We start from the raw sequence: 27,150 nt of genomic DNA, 5'->3' as shown, positions 1-27,150 counted from the left end.
CTTGCTCACTCACTCCCTTGCTCACTCACTCATTCTCTCATTCACTTGCTCACTGTCTCGCTCGCTCACTCACTCACTTGCTCGCTCAGTCACTCATTCACTCCCTTGCTCACTCATTCACTACTCCCTCACTCACTCAGTCATTCACTCACTTATTTGCTCACTCACTTGCTCGCTCAGTCACTCATTCACTCCCTTGCTCACTCATTCACTACTCCCTCACTCAGTCATTCACTCATTTGCTCGCTTACTTGCTTGCTAAGTCACTCATTCACTCCCTTGCTCACTCATTCACTACTCGCTTGCTCACTCATTCACTCACTCACTCATTCACTCCCTTGTTCACTCACTCCCTTGCTCACTCATTCTCTCACTCATTTACTTGCTCACTCACTCTCTCGCTCACTCGCTCACTTGCTCGCTCACTCATTCACTACTCGCTTGCTCACTCAGTCATTCACTCACTCATTCACTCGCTCACTTGCTCGCACTCATTCACTTCCTTGCTCACTCACTCCCTTGCTCACTCATTCTCTCATTCACTTGCTCATTCACTCTCTCGCTTGCTCACTCACTCACTTGCTAGCTCAGTCACTCATTCACTCTCTTGCTCACTCATTCACTACCTGCTCACTCATTCACTCGCTTGCTCGTGCACTCATTCACTTGCTCACCCATTCACTCACTCACTTGCTCACAGTCACTCATTCACTCCCTTGCTCACTCATTCACTACTCGCTCGCTCACTCATTCACTCACTCATTCACTCGCTCGCTCGCACACTCATTCACTTGCTCACTCACTCATTCACTCACTCATTCACTCGCTCACTCATTCACTTGCTCACTCACTCATTCACTCACTCACTTGCTCGCAGTCACTCATTCACTCCCTTGCTCACTCACTCCCTTGCTCACTCACTCATTCTCTCACTCATTTACTTGCTCGCGCACTCACTGACATTCCTTCATTCCTCAGCTGACGGGCTGCACTGCACACAGAGCAAGGCAGGGAGGACGAGTGCTTTGCCGCCAGCTGCCATCACAAGCCAGTCACGTCAATAAACACGCGACAGGCACTCAATACCCATTGTTGAATAAACAAGTGAATTTGGAGATCATGCTTATTTCACTCTCTCCCTTCTCTCTCTTAACTTCCACCACAATCATAGGAGGAGAGAATTGGTGAAAAACCAGCCGAAAGACAAGCTGGTGCGACTTTGGTTCACAGGTCCAGGTGCGTCGGGGGTCTGAGACCCGCCCGCCTGCAGAGGGCCCCGGCTCCCGCCCCGCCCGCAGCGCTGTGTGCAGGCACCTGGATGCCCTTCAGGTTCATCCTGCGCTTGGGCGGGTGGTGGGGCAGGAAGTAGCGGTTGTCCTCGGGCGAGTCCTCTGAGGTGGAAGAGTCATCGGCCTCCTGACCGTTGGTCCTGGGGCTGGTGTCCCCGAAGTTCTGAGAGATGATGGTCACCGGCAGGTTCCTGGGCAGACTCTGGAGACGAGGAGAGGCCGCGCCCCATGAGCGCCCAGAGCGGCCACCACACGGGGAGACGAATCTGCTAACGGCGCCATCGCTCACCTCCCCGGGCACCAAGCTTGGAGCTCGGGTGGGTGGGGTGGCGGGGGCTGCCCCTCCTTCCTGAACCCTGTGTCCACCTCAGAGTGCCATCACTCACCTCCCCCAGCACCAAGCTTGGAGCTCCGGGCGGAGAGGAGGGGGCTGCCCCTCCTTCCTGAACCCTGTGTCCACCTCGAGGCCAAGCTCTGCCATCCTCGCCCCTCTCTCCTCCTCTCAGGCCCTGCCCGCCTCACCTCCCACCCACCAGGCCCTGGCGTTCTTTTCAGCAGTGAAGGGATTGCCTCCCTGCTGGCCACAGCCGCTTGCCCCTCGGCCACCATCAGATCCCCCGTGTTCTACTCCTGTGCCTCGGCTACAAGCACAGAAAGTACCGATGAGTGTCTGAACCATGGTAAGAGGGCTACTGTCCTAAGGGATTCGCATCCGTGATTTGAGGCTGAGCTGCCGAGTATTAAGTACCTTGAGGATGATCCCCCAAAGCCACGTAACACCCTCAAGCCACGCTGCCTCCAAACCCAAAGCTCCTGGCCTTTCCTCCCAGCCCCAGATCCTTCACAGTCCAGGAAAAACTCCCAACCGAACTCCTTAGAAGACAGGCCCACCCTGCTCCCTGCTGCTCCCCGCTCCCGCCCACCTTCCGCCTGTCCCCGCCGGCCACTCGAGGACGACAGAACTGCTCACCGCGGCCTGCCAACCGCAGGCCATGGGTGTCACACCCCCAGGCCTCTGCTCGTGGTGTCCCTGTGGCCTGGAATACCGCCCCATCTTCCCTCATCTAGCCCGGCGACATCACAGTGTTGGTTCATAAATGTTTCCCAAAGGGCGCAGCCATGCCTGGCACCGTGCTACATGTTGGACACACAGAGGGGCCTACACAGAACTTCTCCATAATTATAAACTGTGAGAAATGCTCAAAAGGGAGACCCTAACCCAGAGGCTCCTGGTTTCCACAATGGGGGCCACTGATCGCCTAGTCAAGGAAGTGACGCTTCTGCCAACCCCAGAAGGGGGACGGAACCTGGCCAGTGAAGTCCAGGGACAACATCCCCAGCGGAGGCCCCGAGGCCCGCCCCTCCTGTGGGGAGTCTTTCCAGGAACCTGGACAGAACGGGGGTCTCCTCCCCTGGGCACTCACAGCACCCCTTCAACTCATCATTTACAGCATTTGTGCTGAAAAGTCATGTTTCTGAATTTGCCTCCAGCATCAGACCTGAGTCCTCTGGGCAAATGGTGAGGGGTGGAGGGTCTTATCCTGGTTCCCACGGGTCACTGGCTAGTGATGGCCTTGGGCAAGTTAGCTGCTTGTGTTCAGTTCTACCCTTGGGGAAGGGAGGCAGTGATCTCACCGTCCTGGAAGGACAGTCCTGTGGGTTAAAGGAGATACGGCGCAGAAGGCACTGGCTCGGGACCTGCAGAGCCCACAGCCGTGAGAGGCAGTCTCCCCTGCTTGCACGGGCATCACTCGCTTCTGAGCGCCTGGGGCCCTGCTGTGACATGCACTTGAACTTCCCATCGAGATAAGCGATGCTTTCTTTATGGGCCCTAGTGACTAATGGGAGCCGGGCATCTTAAACCCAGTGCCTGCCCACACGGGTTTAAGGAAACCCAGTGGGAAGCCAACCGAGAGGCAGCTACAGTTCTAACTTGGAAGTGACTTGCCCGAGACCCCCGGCCAGCCGGCAGGTGGCCAGGCCAGGCGCCTGTCCCGCCTCTTCTAGCTTTCACACGAGCAGTCCACCCTCCTGTATGCACGTGGGACTCTGCTCAGTGTCACGAGGCAGTGGGATGGGAGGGGAGTTTTGGGGGGAGAAGGGGCACATGGATGCGTATGGCTGAGTCGCTTCGTTGTTACCTGAAACAGCATCATTAACTGGCTAAACTCCAATACAAAATAAAAAGCTAAACAAAATAAAATGAGCGGTCTGGTCTGTTCATCACAACACAGACACCCAAGGGTTCACGGGCTCGGGCGGGAGCTCCGGGCGTGGTCTGGACTGCCGTCCTCTGCGGGGGCGGGGGGCGGGGCGCGGGGTCCTTCCCGGCATCCGGCGCCCGCCCCCACCCACCTGCTCGAGGGTGCCGCTGTCCTTGGAGAGGCGCCGCAGCTTGCTCTCCAGGTTGACGATGCAGGCCTCCCGCCGCACCATCTCGATGCGCATCTCATCGTTCTTCTCCTCCAGCTCCCGGATCTGCTTCCGGTACTTGTCCTTTTCGATCAGGCACTGGGAGTACTGGGTCTGCGCTTCGTCCCGGGAGTGGAAGGCCTGCCCGGGAGGCGGAGGACAAGGTCGCTGGGTTCTTCCCCACCTCGCCCCCCGACCCCTCCCAAATCAGACCCAGGACTCCCGCCCCCCAGCCCATGTGTCAGCCACTGCGTCTCTGGCCCTTTTCTGGAATCTGACACCTAGGTGTTTCCACTGCTACCGTCCTCGGCAGCCCCTCCTGAGTTCACCCCAGCTGTGCGCCCACTGCTGGGCTAAGAGGTCCGAGGCAGAGCCCACTCGGTACCCTACGAGGCGGTGCGGTTATTTTATTCCCACTTCACAGATGGGAGCACTAAGGCTTCCAGGCAGGGACAGCGTGCAGCCACACGTCTTAAGAGGGACAGGGCCTGGACCTGGCCGTCTGACTCTGAAGCCCAGGACACTGGAGTCCCGTTCAGGCCCCCGCCCTGCTTTTTAAACACCAGTGACACAGCTGGGACGGGATTCATTTTTGGAAGGAAAGCAGGAAAGGTGGGCTCCTGAGTGGTTCCTGCAGAGCTGGTGTTGTTACCCCGACAACACCCCGCCGGCCCCCATGGGCTGGAGCCTGGCCAGCCGCCCGGTACCTGGTCCCGCTCCCGCTCCACCTCCTCGAGCTGCAGCATGACGGTGTTCATGCGGTGCTTGTACATCTCGCAGTCCTTCCCCAGCGTGGAGCACTTCAGCTCCAGGTCCTCCTTCTCCTCCAGGTACTTCGAGCACAGGGAGAGATCAATACTAGCATCAAACCATTGACAAATCAGGGCTGACAGCCGGTTTCCAGCTGCGGCTTCCCAGGGCCGGCCTGCCCCTCCCCGCCGCGCCTGACCTTCTGAGAGTCAGCACTCGGGACGAGTAGGGGCCGTGGTAAAAGGCCAGCCACCAGCTGCAATCTGATGCAGACCTACTGTGTGCGGGGGAGTGGGGGACAGGGTGGGCACCGCGTGTGCCCTCCTGTGGCCTTCGGCCAGGGTGGGGTGGGGGACACGGTGGGCACCGCGTGTGCCCTCCTGTGGCCTTCGGCCAGGGTGGGGTGGGGGACAGGGTGGACACAGCGTGTGCCCTCCTGTGCCTGGGTGGGGTGGGGGACAGGGTGGACACCGCGTGTGCCCTCCTGTGGCCTTCGGCCAGGGTGGGTGGGGGACAGGGTGGACACCGCGTGTGCCCTCCTGTGCCTGGGTGGGGTGGGGGACAGGGTGGACACCGCGTGTGCCCTCCTGTGCCTGGGTGGGGTGGGGGACAGGGTGGACACCGCGTGTGCCCTCCTGTGCCTGGGTGGGGTGGGGGACAGGGTGGACACTGCGTGTGCCCTCCTGTGGCTGCAGCGTTCAGCCAGGGGCAAGACCAGCGCCATGCGGACACTTAGAACAGTTCACAAGTAATGCCAGGTGCTGACACACAGGCAATCACACCGCGGCTCAGACCTGGTCCTGGAAGAGAGTGGGGGCCTAGAGTTTCCGCAGACACACACGGGGGCCCGGGGCTCCCAGCCTGAGCTGCAGCCCCAGCCGTCCAAGGGCCCACCTTGTCCCTCAGCTCCTCCGCCTGGCGGACCTCCTCCTGCAGGTTGTAGATCTTGTTGACGAGCTCCTGCCGGTCCTCCAGGGCCTCCTTGCGGTCATGCTCCAGGATGTCCAGGATGGCCTTGTCTGAGTCTGGCAGGCTGCGCTTCCCGGCCTGGGTGGGTGGGGGGTGGTGTGTGTGTGGGGGGCATGTTTAAGGGGCTGGGGGGCGCGGGGCAGGGAGCAAGGAGGCCTGGGAAGGCAGCAGACAGAAGTGCCAGAGACAGACACACAGCGAGCGGAAGGCTTTGTGCCAGGGAAGCAGAGGCAAGAGTCGCTGTCTCTTGGGGCCCTTAAGCGGCTTATTACTTATGAATTTTATCACCTGGAAAGAAGCATAAAACCCACTTCTGCTCAGAAACATCCTGATGCCTATTGTTCTGCCCCGGCTCTTATCAGAGCCCAGAGAGGCAGTTGTGCAGCGTCTCCAAACATTTCACAGGTGATGACAAAGACGGGGCTGATCTGCCTTGCAGACGCCTCCCCTGAAACATCAATTAATCTGCTCCAATTAAACCGGGACCTAGTCTCTGCTCTGAACCAAGGCCTTCCACACCAGGCAGCAATGATCCTGGGGGGCAGCATTCTTTCTCTGGGAGGGGGCGGGTGCCTTCCTTCCTCCCCTGCACATGTATCTGGGGATGTTTATCCTCTGTACCCACAGATGACTCTGTGATGACAAAGAAAGGGAGGCCCTCGAAGCTTTAACAAATCCCTCACAGCTGAGAGCTGAGTTTCTTGGAATCTTTAAGGCAAGAAGGTTTTCCCTGAAGTACTTTCCTCATAGTGCCCCGGACACTGATTTTCGTGAAATGATTCAACCAAGGAAACAACGTCATAAGTGTTACCTCACATAATGTCTGAGCAGCGGGTGGTGCGGTCACCCCTGCTGACAGAGGAGGAACTAAGGTGGCCAAGGATGATGACGTGAGTTCTCTGTGGTCCTGTGGTCAGCAAGGGACGCCCCGGCAGGCGTGCCGTCCCTGCCCTTACCTGGATGATGGACTGCAGCTCCTGGATCTTGGTCTTCAGCATCTCGTTCTCCCGCTCCAGCTCCAGGACCTGCTCCTTCTTGGGCCGGTTCTCGATGTCGTTCTTCAGTTTCAGCGACTGGTTCCTCTCCAGCTTGCATTCCTCCTCCATCTTGTTTAACCGATGCTTTAGCTGGTCAATCTGAAACACCCCCGGGGGGCCGAGGGGAGAACGAGGTTGCAGGGAAACATTCAGAAAAGGGACTGCCTCCCCGCCGCCTGCTGGACTTCCGGCAAGAGCCGTGTTCTGTCCCTCTCTCCTCCTCCAGCTGGTGACACAGAAGGGCTCGAAGATACTCCTTCAGTGAAACAAACCACTGCCTCCTTGAGGAAGCGGCCCTTGTCTGTTAGTTTAGATACCACTAGAGCAGCTACAGTCCTCAGAAAACCTCCTCGGGCAATCTTCATGGGTGTGGGACAGGTTACAGGTTAGGAGGAGAGGTTCCCGAGCTGGTGTTTCCCTGAAGTACACTTTCCATTCTAAAGGTCTTTTCTGACAGGTTCAGATCCTCAGAAGACAAGATTCCTGAAGAACCCTAGTGTTTCAGAAGGGGGCAGAGATGGGGTGAGGGGAATTCGGGCTCTATCTTGACTTCACGCCCCAGCGCAGCTCTGCCTGCATGTGATTTGGCCTCGTGGATTTCATCCAAGATTTTATTTGAAAAAATGGCACCACTGCTAAAAGAACAGCTTGAGACTCATTGGACTGCAGGTTGGCAGGATCTCTGGCCTAAAGGACCTGCCCAGACTTAGTGTAAGAAAGACTGCCTTCCTGCAGGAGGCATTTACTATTCTTGGAATTTTGATAACTGGCGATGTGTGAGCTTCACCCTCAAGAAGTGAGTGTCAGGAACTGGGGCCAGGAGAAGACTTCTTAAACCCCTGTGACTGTGTGTGTTTGCTTCCCCAAAGGGATCCGTGTTGGCAAAACACCTAAGAAGAAGACTGCTTTTAAGTGCTGCAAGGAAGAGACCACCAAGGGGCGTGTGTCGTTTTTCAATTCTAGGCTTTTGGGGAGAACACCTCTAGAAATCTGGCAGGTAGAGGGTGGTGGCTTTAGCCAGGAGGGGACCCCAGCTGCACCTCTGTGGCCTGAGAAATGACTGAGGACTCAGCTGCCCAGATATTCTTTCAACCAAAGAGAAAAGTTCTTTTAAGTTCTAAGATGCTTTCTCGCTATTACTCTATAGTCAGGAAAACATAAAACAGTCCTAAGAGAGAGAAAGTTTTAAATCTCGACACCCTCAAATCCTAGATATATACAGCATGGAACCCTCTCCTCCTGGTCATGCAAAAAGTAAAATAAAAAATCCTCACCATCTTGGAAGATGAACCTAAGTGCCCCAGGTCCATTCGAGTAGACACGAAGTGGGTACTACTGGGTCAGCTGTTTTGACAAAGACTTATATTTCAGTACTGGGCAATCCTAGGGCGTAGGTTTTATTTTCATTTTCATGTAATTGCCATTTACAAATGAGGACACCAAGGCGAAGGACCAATCAAGTGGTAAAGCCAGAAGCAGGTCTCGCACTTGAATCCAAAGGACTTACACGCTCATGCTCTTTGCCTGCTATGCCACTGACTCAGTTCCCCTGAACTCCAGCGGGATGTTTACTGATCTGTCTGCTTCAACTAAATTGTAAGTGACCCGGGCAGAAATCAGGTTATTTATCCCTACGTCCCCCACAGTGCTTAGCACTGTGCCTTACACATGGCAGGTGCTTAATAAATATTCCAAGAGTCTATTTTCCGCCCAACAGACAGAGTGATCCTTCTAGATATAAATCAGTTGTCACTCCCAGCTCTCAATCCTTCAGTGGCTTCCATCACTCCTGGAATAAATTCTAAAGTTCTTACCAAGCCCCCATGATCTGGACCCTGGCCATCTCTTCAAGCTGCTTGCTCATCTGGCTCCAGCCTTACTGGCTCTCCTGCTGTTTCTCAAAAATACCAAGCATGCACTACCTGGGGTCTTTGCACTCACTCTCTGCTCTTCCCCCCCGAGACTTGCATGACTGATCCCCCCATTTCCTCAGGTCTCTGCTCCTGTGTCCCCGTCTCAGGTACCCTTCCTGACCATCCTATTTAAAACAGGATTCCCTCACTCACTTTTCCCAAATTCTTTTCTCCTTCTTTTTAATAGCACTGATTACTACCAGGTATTGATGTATTTGTTTTCTGATTAGAATGTGAGCTCCCTGACAGCAGGGCTTTGGTCGTGAGTTATGTATTTCTGGAAAAGAGCCTGGTAGCAAGGCAGTGCACAATAAATAAAAGGAATGAATGAGTTAAGCCAATTCCCTTCTCCATCTCCCTTTTGGAGGTAAACTTATTAACAATGTCCATCACTTGGCTACTGGGTTGTTCACTGATATTCCACTGTGTCACGCCTAGCTATGCAGAGATACAGCTGTGAAGGGGAGAGTCCTCGCCTCAAGGACCTCACGACTCCAGAGGACAGGTGCTGTGCTCGTATCCTTGATGATTTTCCTAAGGGCCATTGAGGTGGGCAGATCCCTGGGTCCTCCACCTTCCCCCCAATGTGATTCAGGACACGTGTGCAGCATGTCCGGTACATGCACCTGGTGGGTCCGGGTCCCGGAGCAAGAGGGAAGCCCCTCTGGTTCCAGGTGTGCATGTGTGCACACGTGGATGCCTTCGCATGCGCACAGTGGCTCCACGGGCTCTGGAGCAGGAAGTCCTAGTCAGCAGGTCCGTGCGCGAATGTGCAGACAGGCGCCTGGTGGGTGGGTGGGGCGGGGCTAAACTGTCCGCGCTGAGCCTCACTGGGTAGGCACGCGCATGCGCACAGTGACCTTCGGGCTCCCGCACCCGGGCAGGCGTTATACCTTGCGCTTGCCAGCCTGGTGGTCTTCGCCCCAGGGCTTCACCTGCGCTCAGTGGGGCCCCGGGGGTCCCACCGCGCGCCCCTCACCTCGAGCTGGAGGTCTCGGCTCCGCATGACCGCCATGTTTTTCTCCTCGCTGAGCTGGGCGTAGCGCATGGCCAAGTTGTAGTTGTCGTCCTTCACCTTGACCAGCTCGTCGTTGTAGCTGTCTCGCTCCTCCTTCATCTTGTAGTACCGCTCCTGGAAGGTCAGCAGCTCCACCCGCGTCAGTGTCAGCTGCTTCTTCTCGTCCTCCAGCTGCCGGGACTTGGCCAGCAGCTCGCACCGCTGCAGGTCCTTGGCCTTCATCTGCTGCTGCAGCTTGATGACCTCGTTCATGAGGAAGTGCGTGAGGCCCTCGTGGCCCTCCTCCACTGTGGAGAGGGGGCACTCAGTCAGGCCTGAGGGCTGGGGAGGGCAAGAAGGGGTTCCAGACGTGGGGCCGCGGTCGTAAGTTCATTCATTCACTCCTAACGTTCTACTGAGTGCTTACTACCCACTGGGCACTGTGGATTCAGGGTGAGCGAGACAGCCTTGGTCCCGGGAGAGCTTATGTCTGGTAAGGGAGATAGACGTTAAAAGAAAAAAAGCAAATGATCACATATAAATATAACTACAGACTGAGAGGGTTTCACAAAGTATAGGGGTCCATGAGAGTGTGTAACAGGGGGACCAGATCCAGCAGAGTGGACCCAAGTGTTAGAGAAGGCACTAGATGAATGAGCTGAAGTCTTGAGGAGAGAAAACACATTCTGGGAAGGCTGGACAACATTGCCAAGGTCCTAAGGGAAGGCAGGAGGGGCCTGGTACATTCTGGAAACTGAAGGAAGACCCAAGTGGCTGGAGCTTAGAGACAAAGGCAGAAAAGTGAGACTGGGAGTATCATCAGGGGCTGGACCATGCAGGGTCCTTGTGGGCCACACTTGGGTCTTTAAATGAAAACACTGGAAAGCCACTGAATGGTTTTAAGTGGGGGAGGGTAACATGGGGAGTAGAGAAATCACTGGAGCAGCGCAGGAATGGATATAAAGGGTTGATAAGGTTTGTAAGGGTCTTGACTAGGGTAGTGGTGTATATGGAGAAAAGACTGACTCAAGAATATTTAGGAAGGAGAATTAAGACAACAAGATGACCATGGGCGCTGGTTCATGCCATGCTGGCAAGAAAGCAGACAAGATCCAGAGGGTTAGTTTCTGCTCTACCAGCCAACATTCCTGAGGGGAAGCTCAGTGAACATCCACTTCTCTGGGCTCTTGATTCAGTTTGTCCCGGGGTAACCTACCTGTCCCCATCAGGCAGAAATAAGTGGTTGACAGTTCACACGTGTCACCAGGGCACCATCCTGATGTCACAGCTTCATGACCTGACAACTGTCCCACCGCTGGACACACACACACACCCCTCCTACCACAGGTGGAATGCTGATGGCAAAGCTGCTTACCCACGATGGTGGAGAACCTCCGAGTAGGTTCCTTCCCAGTCACCAGTTTGTATAATTCTGGGTAGTAAAATTCCAAGCTCTCCAAGAAAACCACATAGCCCCTTTGCCCCTTGGTATGTAGAATGTCCAACAGTCGACCTAGAGGAAAGATGAGATCACTTAGAGGGAAGAGGACATGTCTGACTGGATGCAAGTCTCCAGACCCAGTCTTACACTTGCTCATATCCATCAGTACACTCTTAAGAAGATGGTCTCCACCTCCTGTCACTTTGAGTTATATCTTACAATCCAGACAACGTAAACCAAAGTGCCAGGCCCTCAGCAGGGGTTCAATGTTAGTTTCCTTTCTCCAGAGCTTTCCAGGCACCAGTGGTAAAGAATCCACCTGCCAATGCAGGAGACATAAGAGACATGAGTTTGAAACCTGGGTTGGGAAGATCCCCTGGAGGAGGAAATGGCAACCCACTCCAGTGTTCTTGCCTGGAGAATCCCATGGACAGAGGAGCCTGGCGGGCTATGGTCCATGGGGTCGCAGAGACTCAGACATGACTGAAGCAACTTAGCATGCAAGCAGGCAGGTGCAGTATGCAAAGCAGCTAATTTTGAGCCCCCTGGTGGTTCAGACAGTAAAGAATCCGCCTGCAACGCAGGATACCCAGGTTGAATCCCTGGGTGGGGAAGATCCCCTGGAGAAGGGAATGGCAACCCACTCCAGGATTCTTGCCTGGAGAATTCCATGGAGCCTGGTGGGCTACAATCCATGGGGTCACAAAGAGTCGGACATGAGTGAGTGACTAACACTTTCCTTTCTACAAGGAGTTGGTAGAACCAGAAAAAATGGAATTGCAGCCATAGGAAACCAGCGGTTTTAAAGAGCTTCCCAACTGACTGGGGCTAAAATTAACCACACAGGTAACAGCTCATCTATGACAGAAGGAGGATGGAGGTGCAGCAGCAATTACACAGTAATCTATGGCTCTCTGGGGTTCAGACCTGGAAGACCAGTATTTGGATGGGGACCCAGGAAAAGTCATAGAAAGCAGGGCAGCTCCATGTTCCTCAACGGGATTAGTACATAGTCTGGAAATATCTTTAAGTGTAATTTCCTTGGCAGTTTTCAGTGTTTATCCTACTGGGTCCACTTACTGTTTCCATTTCTTGACCCTTCCTTAAACATTTTATTTTCAATTATTTCTTCCTTTGAGGTCCTAAAACTCTACACTTCCCCTAGGATAGACTTAATAAATAAACTTCATCTTATGTCAATTGACATTTGTCAGAGCTACCTGGAGCACTGTGTTGAGAGGGGTTCTAAAGTTACATCCAAGCTCAGCAGGAAAGCTCGCTGTGATTAGTGATGTCTGTCATATAAGCAAAAGAGAATCACAGTCTACAAGCTACTCATCGCCCATCATACTGTGGGCAAGTGAGTTTCAAGCCTCTTAAACTGGGAACCACAGAAAGAAATGTATTTTACATTGTGACCACATGCTTACACACAAAGACATATTCTGTTACAAACATATATGTGTATACACACACATACATATATAAAAGCAGAACAATGTTCACAAACCACACTTACTTTACCTTTAATGAATGTGATAAAGTGTCATGGACCCCTAGGCAGTCTGGAAAAGCCTATGGACTCTTTATCAAAATACTATTTTTAAACTGATAAAATATATTGGATTACAAAGGGAATCAATTATAAGAAGATACAGTTAACAAATATTAAATTTGTGGCTCCATAATAAATGTGCTTCTTTATTAATGCATTAAATAACTCAATCTCTCAGCAGGTCTAAGAACTGCAATAATTTCAAGGGAGAGATGAGTGTAAATGGTATTTTGGAATATCTCTAATAGATGAAATGTGATAAGCTATCTGGAATGCTTACTGTTGACAAGGTCACAAGTATTGCTAATCACTGTGGTCTACTGCTCGGCTATGTTCATAACTGGAGGGAATGCTAAGTCTTGGTGTAGGTTAGTGAATAAAGAGGCACCGTCTCCATCCCCCTATCCAAGTTCACAGATCTGCTCTGCACACGGACAGCTGGGTGGGGGACCAGGGGTGGCCAGAGGTGTGTGGACTCCAGTTAAGAAACCCCTGAGTGAGGGAAACTTCAGGTTGCTGCTGCTTGCTGGAGAGAACCCGCCGGGGTTACCTGCCCGGTTGATCTTGGACGGCAGCATGGGGGCGTTGAGCACCTCGTCTTCATCTTGCTCGTCGATGACCTTGCACTGGCGCAGGTAGGGTGTGAGCTTGGCGGGGTTGATGTAGCGACTGAGCATGTGCCTGTTGCACTCCACGTTCTCCCACAGGGCGTCCTCCTCGTCCTTCAGCGTCTCCATGTAGTCGTCCATCTCGGGCGCTCCTCCTTCCAGACACAAACCCCAACACGGTTAATCAAAGAGCCTCGCCGGGTGAGCTCTGTCACCTCTGGAGAGATCGGGATCTACCGTTAAAGAAGGTAGAGAAAAGAATATACAGAATTTTACCTTTTATTTAAGAAAGAAAGGCATGTGAATACAGACAATATAATTCTTTATGTGCTAAACATAAACAATGGATGAATAGGCCATAAAATGAAAAATTATAGAAAGGGGAAATTTTGCAGTTGGTGTATATCCTTTCCATCCAAGTTTTTATATCTTACTAAGAATTTATCTTTTGGAAGACAATATATGCTATACTTTTTGTTTTACAGTTTCACATAAACGGTGTCATACTATATGCTTTCTTGTTTCCCTTTTCAACTTGCTTTTTTCCTTTATGCATTTATTGAGATTTACCTAGGTTGATACATACAGACCTAATCCATTCATTTTTAAAAACAGCTTTGCTGAGATACAATTCATGTACCATATAATTCACCTTTTTAAAAGTGTACAATTCAATGCTTTTTAGTATATTCCCAGAACACAATTCATTTTAGAAAATATTCATCACCCCCCAAAGAAACTTCCTACCAAGGGTAGCAGTCACTCTCCACTTGCCTCCAAGACCGCCCCTCCGCAGCCTTAGGCAATCACCCACCTACTGAATCTGTAGACTTGCTTCTTCTGGCCATTTTACTTAAACGGGATCACACAGTATCTGGTCTTTTCTGACTGGCTCCTTTTCAAGGTTCATCCATGCTGTATGCAGCATGTTTCAGTACTGCATTTTATTGAGGAATACTTTTGTATTGTTTGGCTATATCGCACCTGGTTTATCCATCCATCGATGAGTATTCGGGTTGTCTGCTTATTATGAATTGTGCTACTGTGAAGATTCACATGCAAGTTTTTTTGTAGAGGCGTTTTTATTTCCCTTGGGCAGATAGGCAGAAGTAGAATTGATGAGCCATATGGTAACTCTGTTTTAACATTTTGAGGAACTGCTAAACTGTTTCTCAAAGTGGCTGCACCCTATTATATTCCTGCTCGCAACATACGAGGTTCAGATTTATCCACATTCTTTTCAACACTTGTTACTGTCCATCTTTTTTTTTTTTTTTTTTTTTTTTGCTGTAGCCGTCTGAACAGGCGGGAAGTGGTATTTCATTGTGGCTTTGATTTGATTTCTCTGAAGACTAACGACTGAACATCCTTTGTGCATATCGGTCACTTGTGCCTTGAGAAACATCTGTTCAAATCCTTCGCCCATTTTTAAACCTCATTGTTTTTAGTATGGATTTTTTATGTGTTCTGGATACAAGTCAGATATGATTTGCAGATATTTTCTTCTGTCAGTGATCTTTTCATTTTCTTAAAGGTATTATTTGTAGCATAAAAGCTTTTAATTCTGATGTAGTCCAATTTCTTTTTTCACTTCTGGTTTTGGTGTGTACCTAGGAAACCACTGCTTATTTAACTCAAGGTTATAAAGATTTACTTCAATTTAGTTTTCTAACAGTTTTATACTTTTAATTCTCACATTTAGGCTTATGAAGCATTTTTGAATTAATTTTTGTGTACGGTGTGAGGTAAGGGTCCAGCTGTTTTTTACATGTGGATATTCAGTTGTCCTGGGGCTTCCTTGATGGCTCAGTGGGTAAAGAATCTGCCTGCCAGTGCAGGACACACAGGAGACATGGGTTCCATCCCTGGGTGGGGAAGATCCCCTGGAGGAGGAAATGGCAGCCCACTCCAGTGTTCTTGCCTGAAAAATCCCACGGACAGAGGAGCCTGGCCGGCTACCATCCAAAGGGTCGCAAAGATTCGGACATGACTGAGTGACTGAACGTGCGTGCGCACACGCACACACACACACACACACTCAGTTGTCTCAGCACAATTTGTTGAAAAGATTCTTCTTTCCCCATTGAATGGTCTTAGCACCTTTGTCAAAAATCAATTGACCATAAAAGTTTAAGTGTTTATTTCTGGACTGTCAATTCAATTCCATTGATCTGTCTTCATTACTGTAGATGGATAGCTAAGTTTTAAAATTGGGAAGTGTGAGTCTTCCAACCTTGTTCTTCCCATTTCAGACTGTTTTGTCTATTCAGGGCCCTTGGCAATTCCATGTGAATTTTAGGAATCAGCTTGCCAATACTTGCAAAAAAAAAAAAAATCTGGGATTTTGACAGTGAATACACTGAATATGTAGATTAATTTGAACAGTAATACTATCTAACAGTTACATGTTATGCCTCGAGAATATGGCTTTCCAGGTGGTGCTAGTGGTAAAGAACCCACCTGCTAATGCTGGAGAGGTAAGAGATGCCGGTTCAATCCCAGGTCAGGAAGATCCCCTAGAGAAGGGAATGGCGACTCACTCCAGTATTCTTGCCTGGAGAATACCATGGACAGAGGAGCCTGGTGGGCTACAGTCCGTGGGGTCGCAAAGAGAACATGGACTGTGTCCCTGCTAATTCAGGTCTCTAATTTCTTCCAGCAATGCACTGTAGTCTCCAGTGTACACTTCTTTTGCTAAATTTATGCCTAAGTGTTTTATTCTTTTGGACGGCATTATAAACGTGGGCTATAGTCTTCATTTTACTTCTGTCTTTTCAATATGGATGCCTTTCCTTTTCTTTTTTCCCCCTCTCTAATTTCGCAGGCTAGCACTTCTAACACAGTGTTACACGGAAGTGGCAAGAATGGACATCCTTGTCTTGTTCTTGACCACAGGGGAAAAGCATCCAGTCTCTCACCGTTAAGTACAATGTCACCGGGTTCAGTGCGTGTGTGTTTCAGACATCCTTTATCAGGTTGAGGAAACTCCCTGAGTAATTTTGTTGCAAAAAGGATACTTGATTTTGTCAAATGCTTTCTCTGCATTCATTGAGATTACCATATAGTTTTTAGTTTTGACTCTATTGATATATGACATTAACTGATTTTCAGGCATTAAACCTTGCATTCTTGCTGTAAATCCCAGTTTGCTACAGATTTGCTGGACTTGGTTTGCTAGTATGTTTTTGAGCCTTCTGGCATCCATAGCTATGAGAGATTAGTTGGTACTTTTCTTTCCTCAAGATGTCCAACTGGTTGTGACATCAGAATAATTTTTATCTCATAGAGCAAGCTAGGAAGTGTTCCTTCCTCTTCTACTTTTTGGGAAAGTTAATGAAGAGCAGGCATGCTTTTGTCTTTGTTTGGTAGAGGCTTTTCTTGGTGGGTAGGTTTTTGATTACTAATTCTTCACTTGCTGTACCTTTGCGCATATTTCCTGTTTTTCTTGAGTCAGTTTCAATAGCTTGTGTCTTTCTAGGAATCTGTCCATCTCAGGTAAGTAACCAAATTTATTGGAAACAACGTTCATATTTTTCTTTTATTTTTATTTTGCCTCATTTCTTCAACAAGGTTAGTAGTACTGTCCTTTCTCTTATTCCTGATCTAGTAATTTGGATCACCTCTCTTTTTTTCTTGGTCAGTCTAGCTCAGGGTTTGTTGATATTTCAAAGAACAACTTTTGGTTTCACTAATTATCTCTATTGCTTTTCTGTTCTCTAACTCATTTATTTTTGTCCTAATATGTGTTACTTCCTTCCTTCTGTTCACTGCAGGTTCACTTAGCTCTTTTTTTTCTAGTTTCACAAAGTGGAAGGTCAGGTTACTGATTTGAGATCTTTAAAAAAAATATTAACATGTTTAGCTATAAATTTCCCTCTGAGTGCTGCTTTAGTGACACCAGCTAAGTTTCAATATGTTCATTTCCATTTGCCTCAAAGTAAAATGGGAAAACCCAAACGAACCTTTTGGCCAGCCCCAGTACCTTTGGATATAAAGTTTTTCTCCTGTAGATGATAAGAGATCTTATTTTTTAAATCTAATCTGACAATCCCTTAATTTCTATTGGTTTATTCATTCTTAACTGCTGTATATATTATTCCATTGCCAGAATATACCATAATTTATTTCTTCATTTCTCTAAAATGGATATTTAATTTCCCCCCAATTTTTTATTTGAACATTTAACGTTATTTGTAGTTGGAAAAAATGTAAGCAATCCAGACATTCTTCAGTAGATATTCTATGATCCTTTCACATTATGGAATGACATTTGAAAATACGTGGTAACATAAAAAGATTCCAAGACATTGTTTTTTAAAAAGTAAATACATGCATTTATTCATACATGTATAATTTAAAATGGATTTGGGGGAGGCCTGGCGTGCCGTGATTCATGGGGTCGCAAAGAGTCAGACACGAGGAGCGACTGATCTGATCTGATCTGATCTTGGTGGTCCAGTGGTTAAGAATCTCCCTGCCAATGCAGGGGACATAGGTTTGATCCTTGGTCTGGGAAGATTCTGCATGCCGAGGGACAACTGAGCCTGTGCCCCACACTACTGAGGACCACAGCCTAGAGCCCGCGCTCCGCAAGAAGAGCAGTCACCGCGATGAGACGCCTGCGCGATGAGAGCAGAGAGGAGCCCCTGCTCGCCGCAGCTGGAGAAAGCCCGCACAGATCAGGGAAGACCCAGTGCAGGCGAAATTAATAAGTAAATACAATTGGAAACATATATTTGGTCTTTGCCCCTGGTTCTGAGCAAGGAGCTCCAGGATTCCGAGAGGGACATCCCCCAGAGGGATAAGAGTGTTTTCTGGATGGTGATGAGATGACTCTTGGGTAAGGAAGCCCCAGGAGCTTCGGGATGGGAACTGAAAAACCAAGCAAGTGATTATAAGATTATAACTTTCAAGGGGGAGAGGCTAAAGATTGAGTCCAATCACCATTCCGATAATGAGTTAATCCATCATGGTTACGTAATAACACTTGATAAAAACCCCTGCACAACGCGACGCAAAGAGCTTCCAAGTTTCTGAACTCAAGGCTCTGCTGGCACGGGTGCCATCTCAATGCCAGGGAACAGACGCCTCTGTGTCTGGGGGCTCCTCGCGGGTGCTTTCATTTGTGTCCTTGACAATAAACTGTCGTAATAAGTATAGTGTTTTCCCGAGTTCTGTGAGTCATGCCAGCAAACACAGCACCTGGCCAGGAGGCTCGGGAGACCGTGACTCGCGGCTGCCGAGCCAGAGTGCAGGCGGCCCAGGGCGGGGCCAGTGCCCGAGGTGGAGCAGGGGGCGGGGCCAGTGTCCAAGGTGGGACAGGGGGCGGGGCCAGTGTGCGAGGTGGGGCGGGGGGCGGGGCCAGTGTCCGAGGTGGGGCAGGGGGCGGGGCCAGTGCCTGAGGCGGAGCAGGGGGCGGGGCCACTGTGCGAGGTGGGGCGGGGGGCGGGGCCAGTGTCCGAGGTGGGGCAGGGGGCGGGGCCAGTGCCTGAGGCGGAGCAGGGGGCGGGGCCACTGTGCGAGGTGGGGCGGGGGGCGGGGCCAGTGTCCGAGGTGGGGCGGGGGGCGGGGCCAGTGCCTGAGGCGGAGCAGGGGGCGGGGCCAGCGTGCGAGGTGGGGCGGGGGGCGGGGCCAGTGTCCGAGGTGGGGCAGGGGGCGGGGCCAGTGCCTGAGGCGGAGCAGGGGGCGGGGCCAGTGTCCGAGGTGGGGCAGGGGGCGGGGCCAGTGCCTGAGGCGGAGCAGGGGGCGGGGCCAGTGTCCGAGGCGGGGCAGGCGTGAGGACCGAGCCCTGGGCCTGTGGTGGCCTGGCTGCCTCTGGGCAGTCAGTGTCAGAACTGAACTGAACTTGTGGAAAATATGACACGTGCTTGGCGTCGGGAAAACACCACACATTGGTGTTGGAAAAATAACACAATGCAGTGTAAAGTCACTCATGTAAGGCAACACCTGTAATTACAGAGGTAGGGCTGTGTGTGTGTGTGTGAAAGGAGAAGGCGAGCAAGAAACAGGGAGAGAGGAGGGGAGGGGAAGGAGGGAGGGGGAGGTTTGAGAGGCTCTGATTACACTGATCCTACCTAAGAAGCGGGGTGAGTTCTGAGGTTACTGGGCAGGACAACTTGGATGTTATCAGTACTATTTACAACACACATGTTTCATCATATTACCTGCATAGTTTGAAAAAAGAAAAAAGAATCAATAATAAAGATGACAGTCCAGTCTAGGGCAACAGAGACACCACTATCTAATATCTGCCTTCCCACTCCCGTCCTCAGATGGCCACACATCTGATGTCTGTGCATGCACGCTCAGTCGTGTCTGACTCTTTGTGACCCCATGGACTGTAATCCACCAGGCTCTTTTGTCCATGGGATTCTCCAGGCAAGAATACTGGAGTGGGTTGCCATTTCCTTCTCCAGGGGATCTTTCTGACCCAGGGATCGAACCCACACCTCTTATGTCTCCTGCATTGACAGGTGGGTTCTTTATCACTGCGTCACCTGTTTGTCAGCTGTTTGTTAGAATCGGACATGGAACAATGGACTGGTTCCAAATTGGGAAAGGAGTATGTCAAGGCTGTATGTTGTCACCCTGCTTATTTAACTTATATGCAGAGTACATCATGCAAAATGCCAGACTGGATGAAGCACAAGCTGGAATCAAGATTGCCAGGAGAAATACAATAACCCTTGGATATGCAGATGACACCACCCGTATAGCAGAAAGTGAAGAGGAACTAAAGAGCCTTTTGATGAACGTGAAAGAGGAGAGTGAAAAAGCTGGCTTAAAACTCAACATTCAGAAAACTAAGATCATGGCATCTGGTCCCATCACTTCATGGCAAATAGATGGGGAAACAGTGGAAGCAGTGAGAGACTTTATTTCTTGGGCTCCAAAATCACTGCAGATGGTGACTGCAGCCATGAAATTAAAAGACACTTACTCCTTGGAAGGAAAGCTATGACCAACCTAGATAGCGTATTAAAAAGCAGAGACATCCCTTTGCTGACAAAGGTCCATCTAGTCAAAGCAATGGTTTTTCCAGTAGTCATGTATGGATGTGAGAGTTGGATTATAAAGAAAGCTGAGCACCAAAGAATTGATGCTTTTGAACTGTGGTGTTGGAGAAGACTCTTGAATGTCCCTTGGACTGCAAGGAGATCCAACCAGTCCCTCCTAAAGGAAATCAGTCCTGAATATTCATTGGAAGGACTGATGCTGAAGCTGAAACTCCACTACTTTGGCCACCTGATGTGAAGAACTGACTCACTGGAAAAGACTCTGATGCTGGGAAAGACTGAAGGCAGGAGGAGAAGGGGATGACAGAGGATGAGATGGTTGGATGGCATCACAGACATGATGGACATGAGTTTGAGTAAACTCTAGGAGTTGGTGATGGATAGGGAGGCCTGGTGTGCTGCAGTCCGTGGGGTCGCAAAGAGTTGGACACGACTGAGTGACTGAACTGACTGAAAGAGAGAGTGGGGCAGTTGAGTGTGCTGGGGGCAATTAGCTAGAAGGTGCATCGGAGTGGCTGGGGGCTACACTTGGCTGCAGTAACGCACTCAGGCAGGTTGAGGCTGCGGAGGCAGAGATGGTGTAAGGGAGGCGGAGGGAGTACGTCTGCTGGTGGAGCTGCAGTGAGAGACCCTGAGGATCCTCGAGAAGCGGCTGGCGTCATCTCTCTGAGTGTACCACTCTACTTCCCAGCCCTGTGAGCCTTGGCCACTTGTAATGTCTGGTTCTTGTTCCCTCAAGAATCTCCCCATTAATCTGAGCTGTTCTAAGTGGGCTTTTACTACGAACAACCCAAGCACCTCGAGTAAAAATATCTATGTGCTATTATGAGCAACAACTGGTTTACAGAGGTGAAAAATGGGGACATTCCATCCAATGACCTTTGCCCTTTTGCTCATATCCTAAGCACTGGCCACCTGGGTCATGTGGGGAGAGTTTGTGGTTCAGTGCAACACAAATACATCTCCTACAAGGACTCACTCTGACAACGCGTCAGCATGATAGTTTTCCATTCACAAAGGAAAATACACTCACCTTCACTATTTTTAGAGTCAACATCCTAAGAAGTTGACTCAACAAGTCATTAAGTGGGTGAACACCGCATCGTTCATCCCCTTTTCCTGCTTATGGAATCCCTACTGTCTTCAGGAACCAGGTGGCCTCATGTTTCAGGGAGGCTGGGCAACCTCTGAGCAAGAGGTGGATCTTTTTTTGGTCTCTACATAACAAGGTAGTCTTGTTTGATGTCAGACTAAGTATGTGAAGTCTTTATGACCTGTAGAACCTGCAGGGAAGTCTGCTGGGGGGCAATTCTGGTGCTCTTCCTTGACCTCTGATAGGAACACAAGGAAGGGACACAGTCCTTGAGCACCGGGGTGCTAGCATGTGAGGGTGTGTGACACCGGGATTGCTGCAGCCATCATGACCTGAGGGCTCCTCTAAGGACAAAACTAACACCCTCACGATGGCAGAGCAGAGACGTGGAAAGAACCTGGGTCTCTGGTGGTGCCGCCTCCTGGGTACTCACCTACAGGCACCTGCCTGTGGTTGAGAGAAACCTGCTGAAAAGCATGTTCAAGGCTCCCAGGCCATGTTCTACAGGAAGGGCTATTTTGCGCACCTATTTTTTTTTAAAGTTCTTTATTATTATTTTTTGATCACACAGAATGTGGGATCTTAGTTGTCTCATCAGGAATTGAATCCACACCTTGTGCAGTAGAAGGGTGGAGCCTTAACCCCTGGGCCACTAGGGAAGTCCTTTGCTCACCTTTTTACAGGCCAAGGAGACTGCCGGCCAGTGGACAGCCCCGTGGCAGCTGCTGGCCTCACGGCCCTTCCTCATTCACTGGAAACATGGATTGTGTGGAGCCCTCTCTGCTATGGCACAGTTTAACATCTTTGTCTTGACCTCCAAGCTGAAGCCTCCCGCCAGCCCCGATGGTCGCATCCCGGCTGACTAACCTCAATTCTCTGCCAGATGCCCGCTCGCTCAGCGCCTGCTTCCTGCGCCCCCCTCTGCCTGGAAACCACCCCTCTCTGCTCCCCTGGCGAGTCTCAGGAAACCCTCGCTTTACATTTATTTTACATAAAAGAGATGATGTGACGTACCTGGCATAGGGTCGGCGCCCGGCAGGTGGGACGTGCCCACCCGTCACTGACGTCTGACTTCTTTCTACTCCTCCAAGCCGGGGCTGGGCCTGCCCTCAGCCAATCTCCTGGGTGTGGAGTCGTGCGGGCCAGGATCTGTGAGGGGGAAGATGGTCCGAGTTAGCACAGAGAACCTCTCAAACAGCGAAGGGGGGCTCTGCTCTGGAAGGAAAGAACGAAATGATCCCGGAGCCCGCATCTCTCCAGGGGATGGACACGCCGTGGACCAGGGCCTGGAGCTGCTGCAGGACAAGGGCTTTGGTTCGCACCCACAGACAGCGGGAAGGCCACCAGCCCCGGGTCCCCACACTCGGGCGTGGAGAGAAGGCCAGATGGTAACCATGGGGCTGCTCGTGGCCAAGTGCAAGCCCGTCAGAAGCCTCTGATTGAAGCATCTGCAGAGCAGAGTGGTTCTCATCAGCTGCTAACTCAACAGGTCAAAAGTAGCAAACCACGCTCCAGAGTCCAGAAGGGTTCCCTTCACTGAGAGTTACGTCTCAGGCACCTGCCCCTGTGGGTTTGGGCAGGGACATGCTGGTGCTTCCCCGTTCCCTGTGGTGACCGGCAAGGCCGTCTTGTCCATCAGCCCCTCCAGGGGCCCAGCTGGGGCTGTGGGTTTGGGGCGAAGGGCGGCTGGGGAGGGGGAAGGTGAGGAGGGGCAGACGCTTGTCCTGACAGCTGCTGGGGTCCCTTGGCGGCGGCTCCCACAGCTCCTCTCGGAGGTGACGGGGACCCGGGACACCATCGTTTAATCAGAAACTTGCTGGGTTTTGGCTTTGAGGATTAATCACAGGTGACACCAGATCTCCCAGGGCCGACAGAAGCTCTTGTTGTCGGGTGTCAGCTTGGATAGGAGTGAGGTGTCACAGACCCTCAGCCCCAGGGGTGGGGGCGGGAGACGGGCTTCTCTGGAGGTCACCTTCTCCTTGGTCTGCTCAGCACCGTCCTCAGGGCAGGGCCGGCCTTGCCCCACAACCCCGCCCAGGGAAATGACACTTCTCTGTATTTGCATTAAAAAAGAAGAATGCACTTGCATTTTTCCTGTCTTATAATCAGAAGAAAAAGCTTTAAGAAAATTAATTGTAAGACAGGTTTTAATTGCAGGAAAGGGAAAGCAGGTTTGTGTAGGAAATGGCAGCCCACTCCGGTATTCTTGCTTGGGAAATCCCATGGACAGAGGAGCCTGGCGCGCTGCAGTCCACAGGGTCGCAGAGTCAGAGGCGACCGAGCACACACCCACCCAACTACCAACTTGGTCCTAAGGTCGGAGAGAGGATATGTTTCCTGAGAGACTGACTCATCGGTTTAACATTCAGCTGGTGGAAACATCATCCCTGTGCTTGCAGACTATTTACTCTGCCAGGCACTTGGCTAAGCCTAACTGCTGGAGAACTCTGAGACAGGCGGTTTTATCACCATCAACATCACCACCACCACCATCATCATCATCACTACAGTACAGCCAGAAAAATCAAGCCTTGGACAGGTTCAAAGTCATAATTAGTGTGGAAGGCACGATGTGCACTTCCTTTAAATCACTACTATACAGCCCCTAGAACTGCCTTAAAAAAAAAATTCACCTTTTAAACGACTCTAACCAGTAGGTGTGGGGCTTCCCTGATAGTTCAGTTGGTAAAGAATCCGCCTGCAATGCAGGAGACCCCGGTTTGATTCCTGGGTCTGGAAGATCCCCTGGAGAAGGGAAAGGCTACCCACTCCAGTATCCTTGGGCTTCCCTGGTGGCTCAGCTGGTAAAGAATCCACCTGCAATGTGGGAGACCTGGGTTTGATCCCTGGGTTGGGAAGATCCCCTGGAGAAGGGAAAGGTTACACAACCCAGTGTTCTGGCCTGGAGAATCCCATGTCCATGGGTTTGCAGAGAGTCGGACACGACTGAGCGACTTTCACCCAGTAGGTGTATGTACAAAATGTCCCTGAAATATCACTTTAACAAGCGTAAGACAGAACTAAAACCAAGCTCTTAAGATAGCAGAGCAGATACTGGCTCAGGATTCAAAACAGCTCTTGCTTCTTAAAGGAGGACTCAATTGCTTGGTGAGTTATGAGCTTTCTGTCGTCGGCGTTATTCAAGCACAATCAGCCAGTGATTATTCGCCCTCCAGCGAAGCCCACAATGCAAGCAGAGCTCACACGCACAGTTTGTGTTGCCTGTGGCATAAGAATAAACAGACAGGCAAGGATCTCTCGATGTTTGAGAAAAGTCTTCATGTGAAAGGAAGAGATGGAAAGAGGCAGACTGCCACAAGGAAGCCGCAGGAAGCTGACAGCGCACACAAGAGAAAACTGAAAAAAAAAAAAAAAAAATCCAATAATTAAAATCCATGAAGAGAGCAGGTACGATACTGCGGCCATAGAACAATGCAGGGCGCTTTGACAAGGGGACAATCAAAGAACAAGAAAAAGTTCTTAAGAGATTAAAACACAGTTAAGTGGAAGCTTAAAATCAATAGAAAATTTAGAAGATAAAGTTGAGGAAACATCCCCAAAAGTTAATAAAATGTTAAAGAGAATGAAAATAAGAAAGGAGGAGGGGGAATGAGGTCAATTTAGGAAGTCTAATATCCAATAACACGAAATCTTAGAAAGAGGTTACAGAAGTATGCTTCCTTTCTTGTATGTCTTGTGGGGATACAGGATCAATTATGGGATGAAATGATCAGAGACACTAGTATTAGAGGATTCTCCATATGCAAAAACATGAGCATTTAGTTTTGAAGGGTCCTTTGAGTGCTCACTACAAATCAGTGGAAAAGAACCTTCTCGGAGTATCATTCTGAAATTTTAGGGCACCAGGGTATAAGAGAAGACCCTAAAATCTTCCTGGGAGGAAACATCAGGCCATGTGCAAAGGACTAGAAGTAAGTTTGGCATCTGATCTTTCAACAGTGATGCTGGAAAGTGGGGGACAGTGAGGTGACGCCTTCATGTTTCCGATGGAAAATACTTCTAAACCCAGGATTCTATACCTACCCGAACTATTGTGTGCGAAAGCAGAATGACGCTATTTTCAGAAAGGCAAGGACTGTAAGCATCCAGCTTCCATGCATCCTTTCTTAGGAAGCTACTGCAGGATATACGCCAGCAAAATGAGGGAATAAAACAAAAATATGAAGGCCAGGAAGCAGAGCAGCAAGGAGTATTTCAGGATGACAGGGATGCAGCAAAGAGAAACTGGCCAAGACTGCAGCAGGACCATGGAGGGCCAGGGGGAGTAATGAATGGTTATCTGACGTCCTTGATAACTTAGACATCATTGGGCAAATGACAGGTGTGAGAGTCAGACAGAAAAAAATTGAGGACAGGTATGATGAAAAAAAGGCTTCCCTGGTGGCTCAGAGGTTAAAGCATCTGCCTCCAATGCGGGAAACCTGGGTTCGATCCCTGGGTCGGGAAGATCCCCTGGAGAAGGAGTGGCAGCCCACTCCAGTATTCTTGCCTGGAGAATCCCATGGACGGAGGAGCCTGGTACGCTACGGTCCACGGGCTCACAAAGCGTCGGACACGACTGAGTGACTTCACTTTCACTTTCACTTTCACTTTATGATTAAAAAAGCCCCAGCCAATGAAAAGAGAGGCAATATTAACTTTGGACAAAATAAAAAGGTAAGAAGGAAACATAATCCCAGCATACAACTTGCCTCAACTTGAACAATATTTACCTGGTCATGATAGAGTAACAGGTAAAACTGGTCAGAATGTGCCAAGACGATGGTGGGGTAAGTGCATGGAGTGGGGGACTAGGAAAGGGAGATAAATTATCATCTACCTAAAGGCATGTTGATAAATAATGTCTTAAAACTGACACATCACTAAATAGCAACATAAGCACATTACTTAGAAATAAGGAGGTAAGGAGTAGAAGAAAGCAAAATGGAGAAGGGTTAGAAGTGGCTGCCCCTGGGGATCAGTGCTGGGGACAGATGGATGCTTTTTTATGACAAGCCTATTTCACTTTCTCCCCATCATGGATCACAGTCACGGTGAAGGGTCTTGCTTAACTCACTGAAGCTACGAGCCATGCTGTGCAGGGCTACGCAAGACAGACAGGTCGTCGTGAAAAAGTCTGACAAAACGTGGTCCACTGGAGGAGGAAATGGCAACCCGCTCCAGTATTCTTGCCAGGAGAATCCCATGAACAGTACGAAAGGGCAAAAAGACACGACGCTGGAAGATGAGCCCCTCGGGCTGGAAGGTGTCCTGGGGAAGAGCAGAGGGCAGTTACTAACAGCTCCAGAAAGAATGAAGTGGCTGGGCCAAAGTGGAAACGATGCTCAGCTGTGGATGTGTCTGGTGGTGAAAGGGAGGTGGACCATGAAGAAGGCTGAGCGCCAGAGAACTGATGCTTTTGAACTGCGGTGCTATAGAAGACTCTTGAGAGTCCCTTGGACTGCAAGGAGATCGAACCAATCGATCTTAAAGGAAATCAACCCTGAATATTCATTGGAAGGACTGATGCTGAAAGCTCCAATACTTTGGCCCCTGATGCAAATAGTTGACTCATCAGAAAAGACCCTGATGCTGGGAAAGACTGAAGGCAGAAGGAGAAGGGGGTGGCACAGGATGAGATAGCATCACTGACTCAGTGGACATGAATCTGAGCAAACTCCGGGAGAGTGAAGGCAGAGGACCGTGGGGTCACAAAGAATTGGATACGACTCAGTGACTGAACAACAATTGCTACTTTAGTCTTTAACTCTGCTTAACGTATGTATTACCATGGTTGAAAAACAATAAAAAATAACATATGTCAACAGTTGGAAATATGGGTCAGGCATTAAGTATAAAGAATCAGTTACTCCATTCACTGCACACTTATTATATTTTACTTTTTGTAAAACTTTGGACAGCTTACCCCTTCATAAATCAGATGCACTGAGTGTGTGCAGGGCACTTCACAGATGCCACCGGGCTTAACCTTTGCAGGAGCTCGCTAAGATGAGTTTTATTATCCCCATTTTATGATGAGGAAGTCAGATCAGAGTTAAATAACCTGGTG

The 27,150-nt window shown here is 50.2% G+C and overlaps 1 protein-coding gene across 1 annotated transcript in view; it reads right to left on the bottom strand.

Annotated features, from left to right (window-relative positions):
- The window catches only part of CARD11 (caspase recruitment domain family member 11), a 40,000-nt gene extending 17,766 nt beyond the window's left edge, over positions 1-22,234 (bottom strand). The window contains exons 1-9 of the mRNA XM_055561493.1: positions 22,095-22,234; positions 12,914-13,126; positions 10,743-10,880; positions 9,350-9,675; positions 6,377-6,556; positions 5,346-5,498; positions 4,409-4,534; positions 3,645-3,842; positions 1,315-1,491 (exon numbers count right to left, since the gene is read on the bottom strand). Coding sequence (XP_055417468.1) covers positions 1,315-1,491; positions 3,645-3,842; positions 4,409-4,534; positions 5,346-5,498; positions 6,377-6,556; positions 9,350-9,675; positions 10,743-10,880; positions 12,914-13,126; positions 22,095-22,101 — 1,518 coding nt within the window. The 5' untranslated portion in view covers positions 22,102-22,234. The remainder of the gene's footprint in view (positions 1-1,314; positions 1,492-3,644; positions 3,843-4,408; positions 4,535-5,345; positions 5,499-6,376; positions 6,557-9,349; positions 9,676-10,742; positions 10,881-12,913; positions 13,127-22,094) is intronic.
- Positions 22,235-27,150: the final 4,916 nt, after the last annotated feature.

Source organism: Bubalus kerabau, chromosome 23 (genome assembly GCF_029407905.1).
Source record: "Bubalus kerabau isolate K-KA32 ecotype Philippines breed swamp buffalo chromosome 23, PCC_UOA_SB_1v2, whole genome shotgun sequence".
Classification (NCBI taxonomy): domain Eukaryota; kingdom Metazoa; phylum Chordata; class Mammalia; order Artiodactyla; family Bovidae; genus Bubalus; species Bubalus kerabau.
The sequence above is the reverse complement of the archived record's forward strand: the minus strand, read 5'-3'. Positions and strand labels throughout refer to the sequence as shown.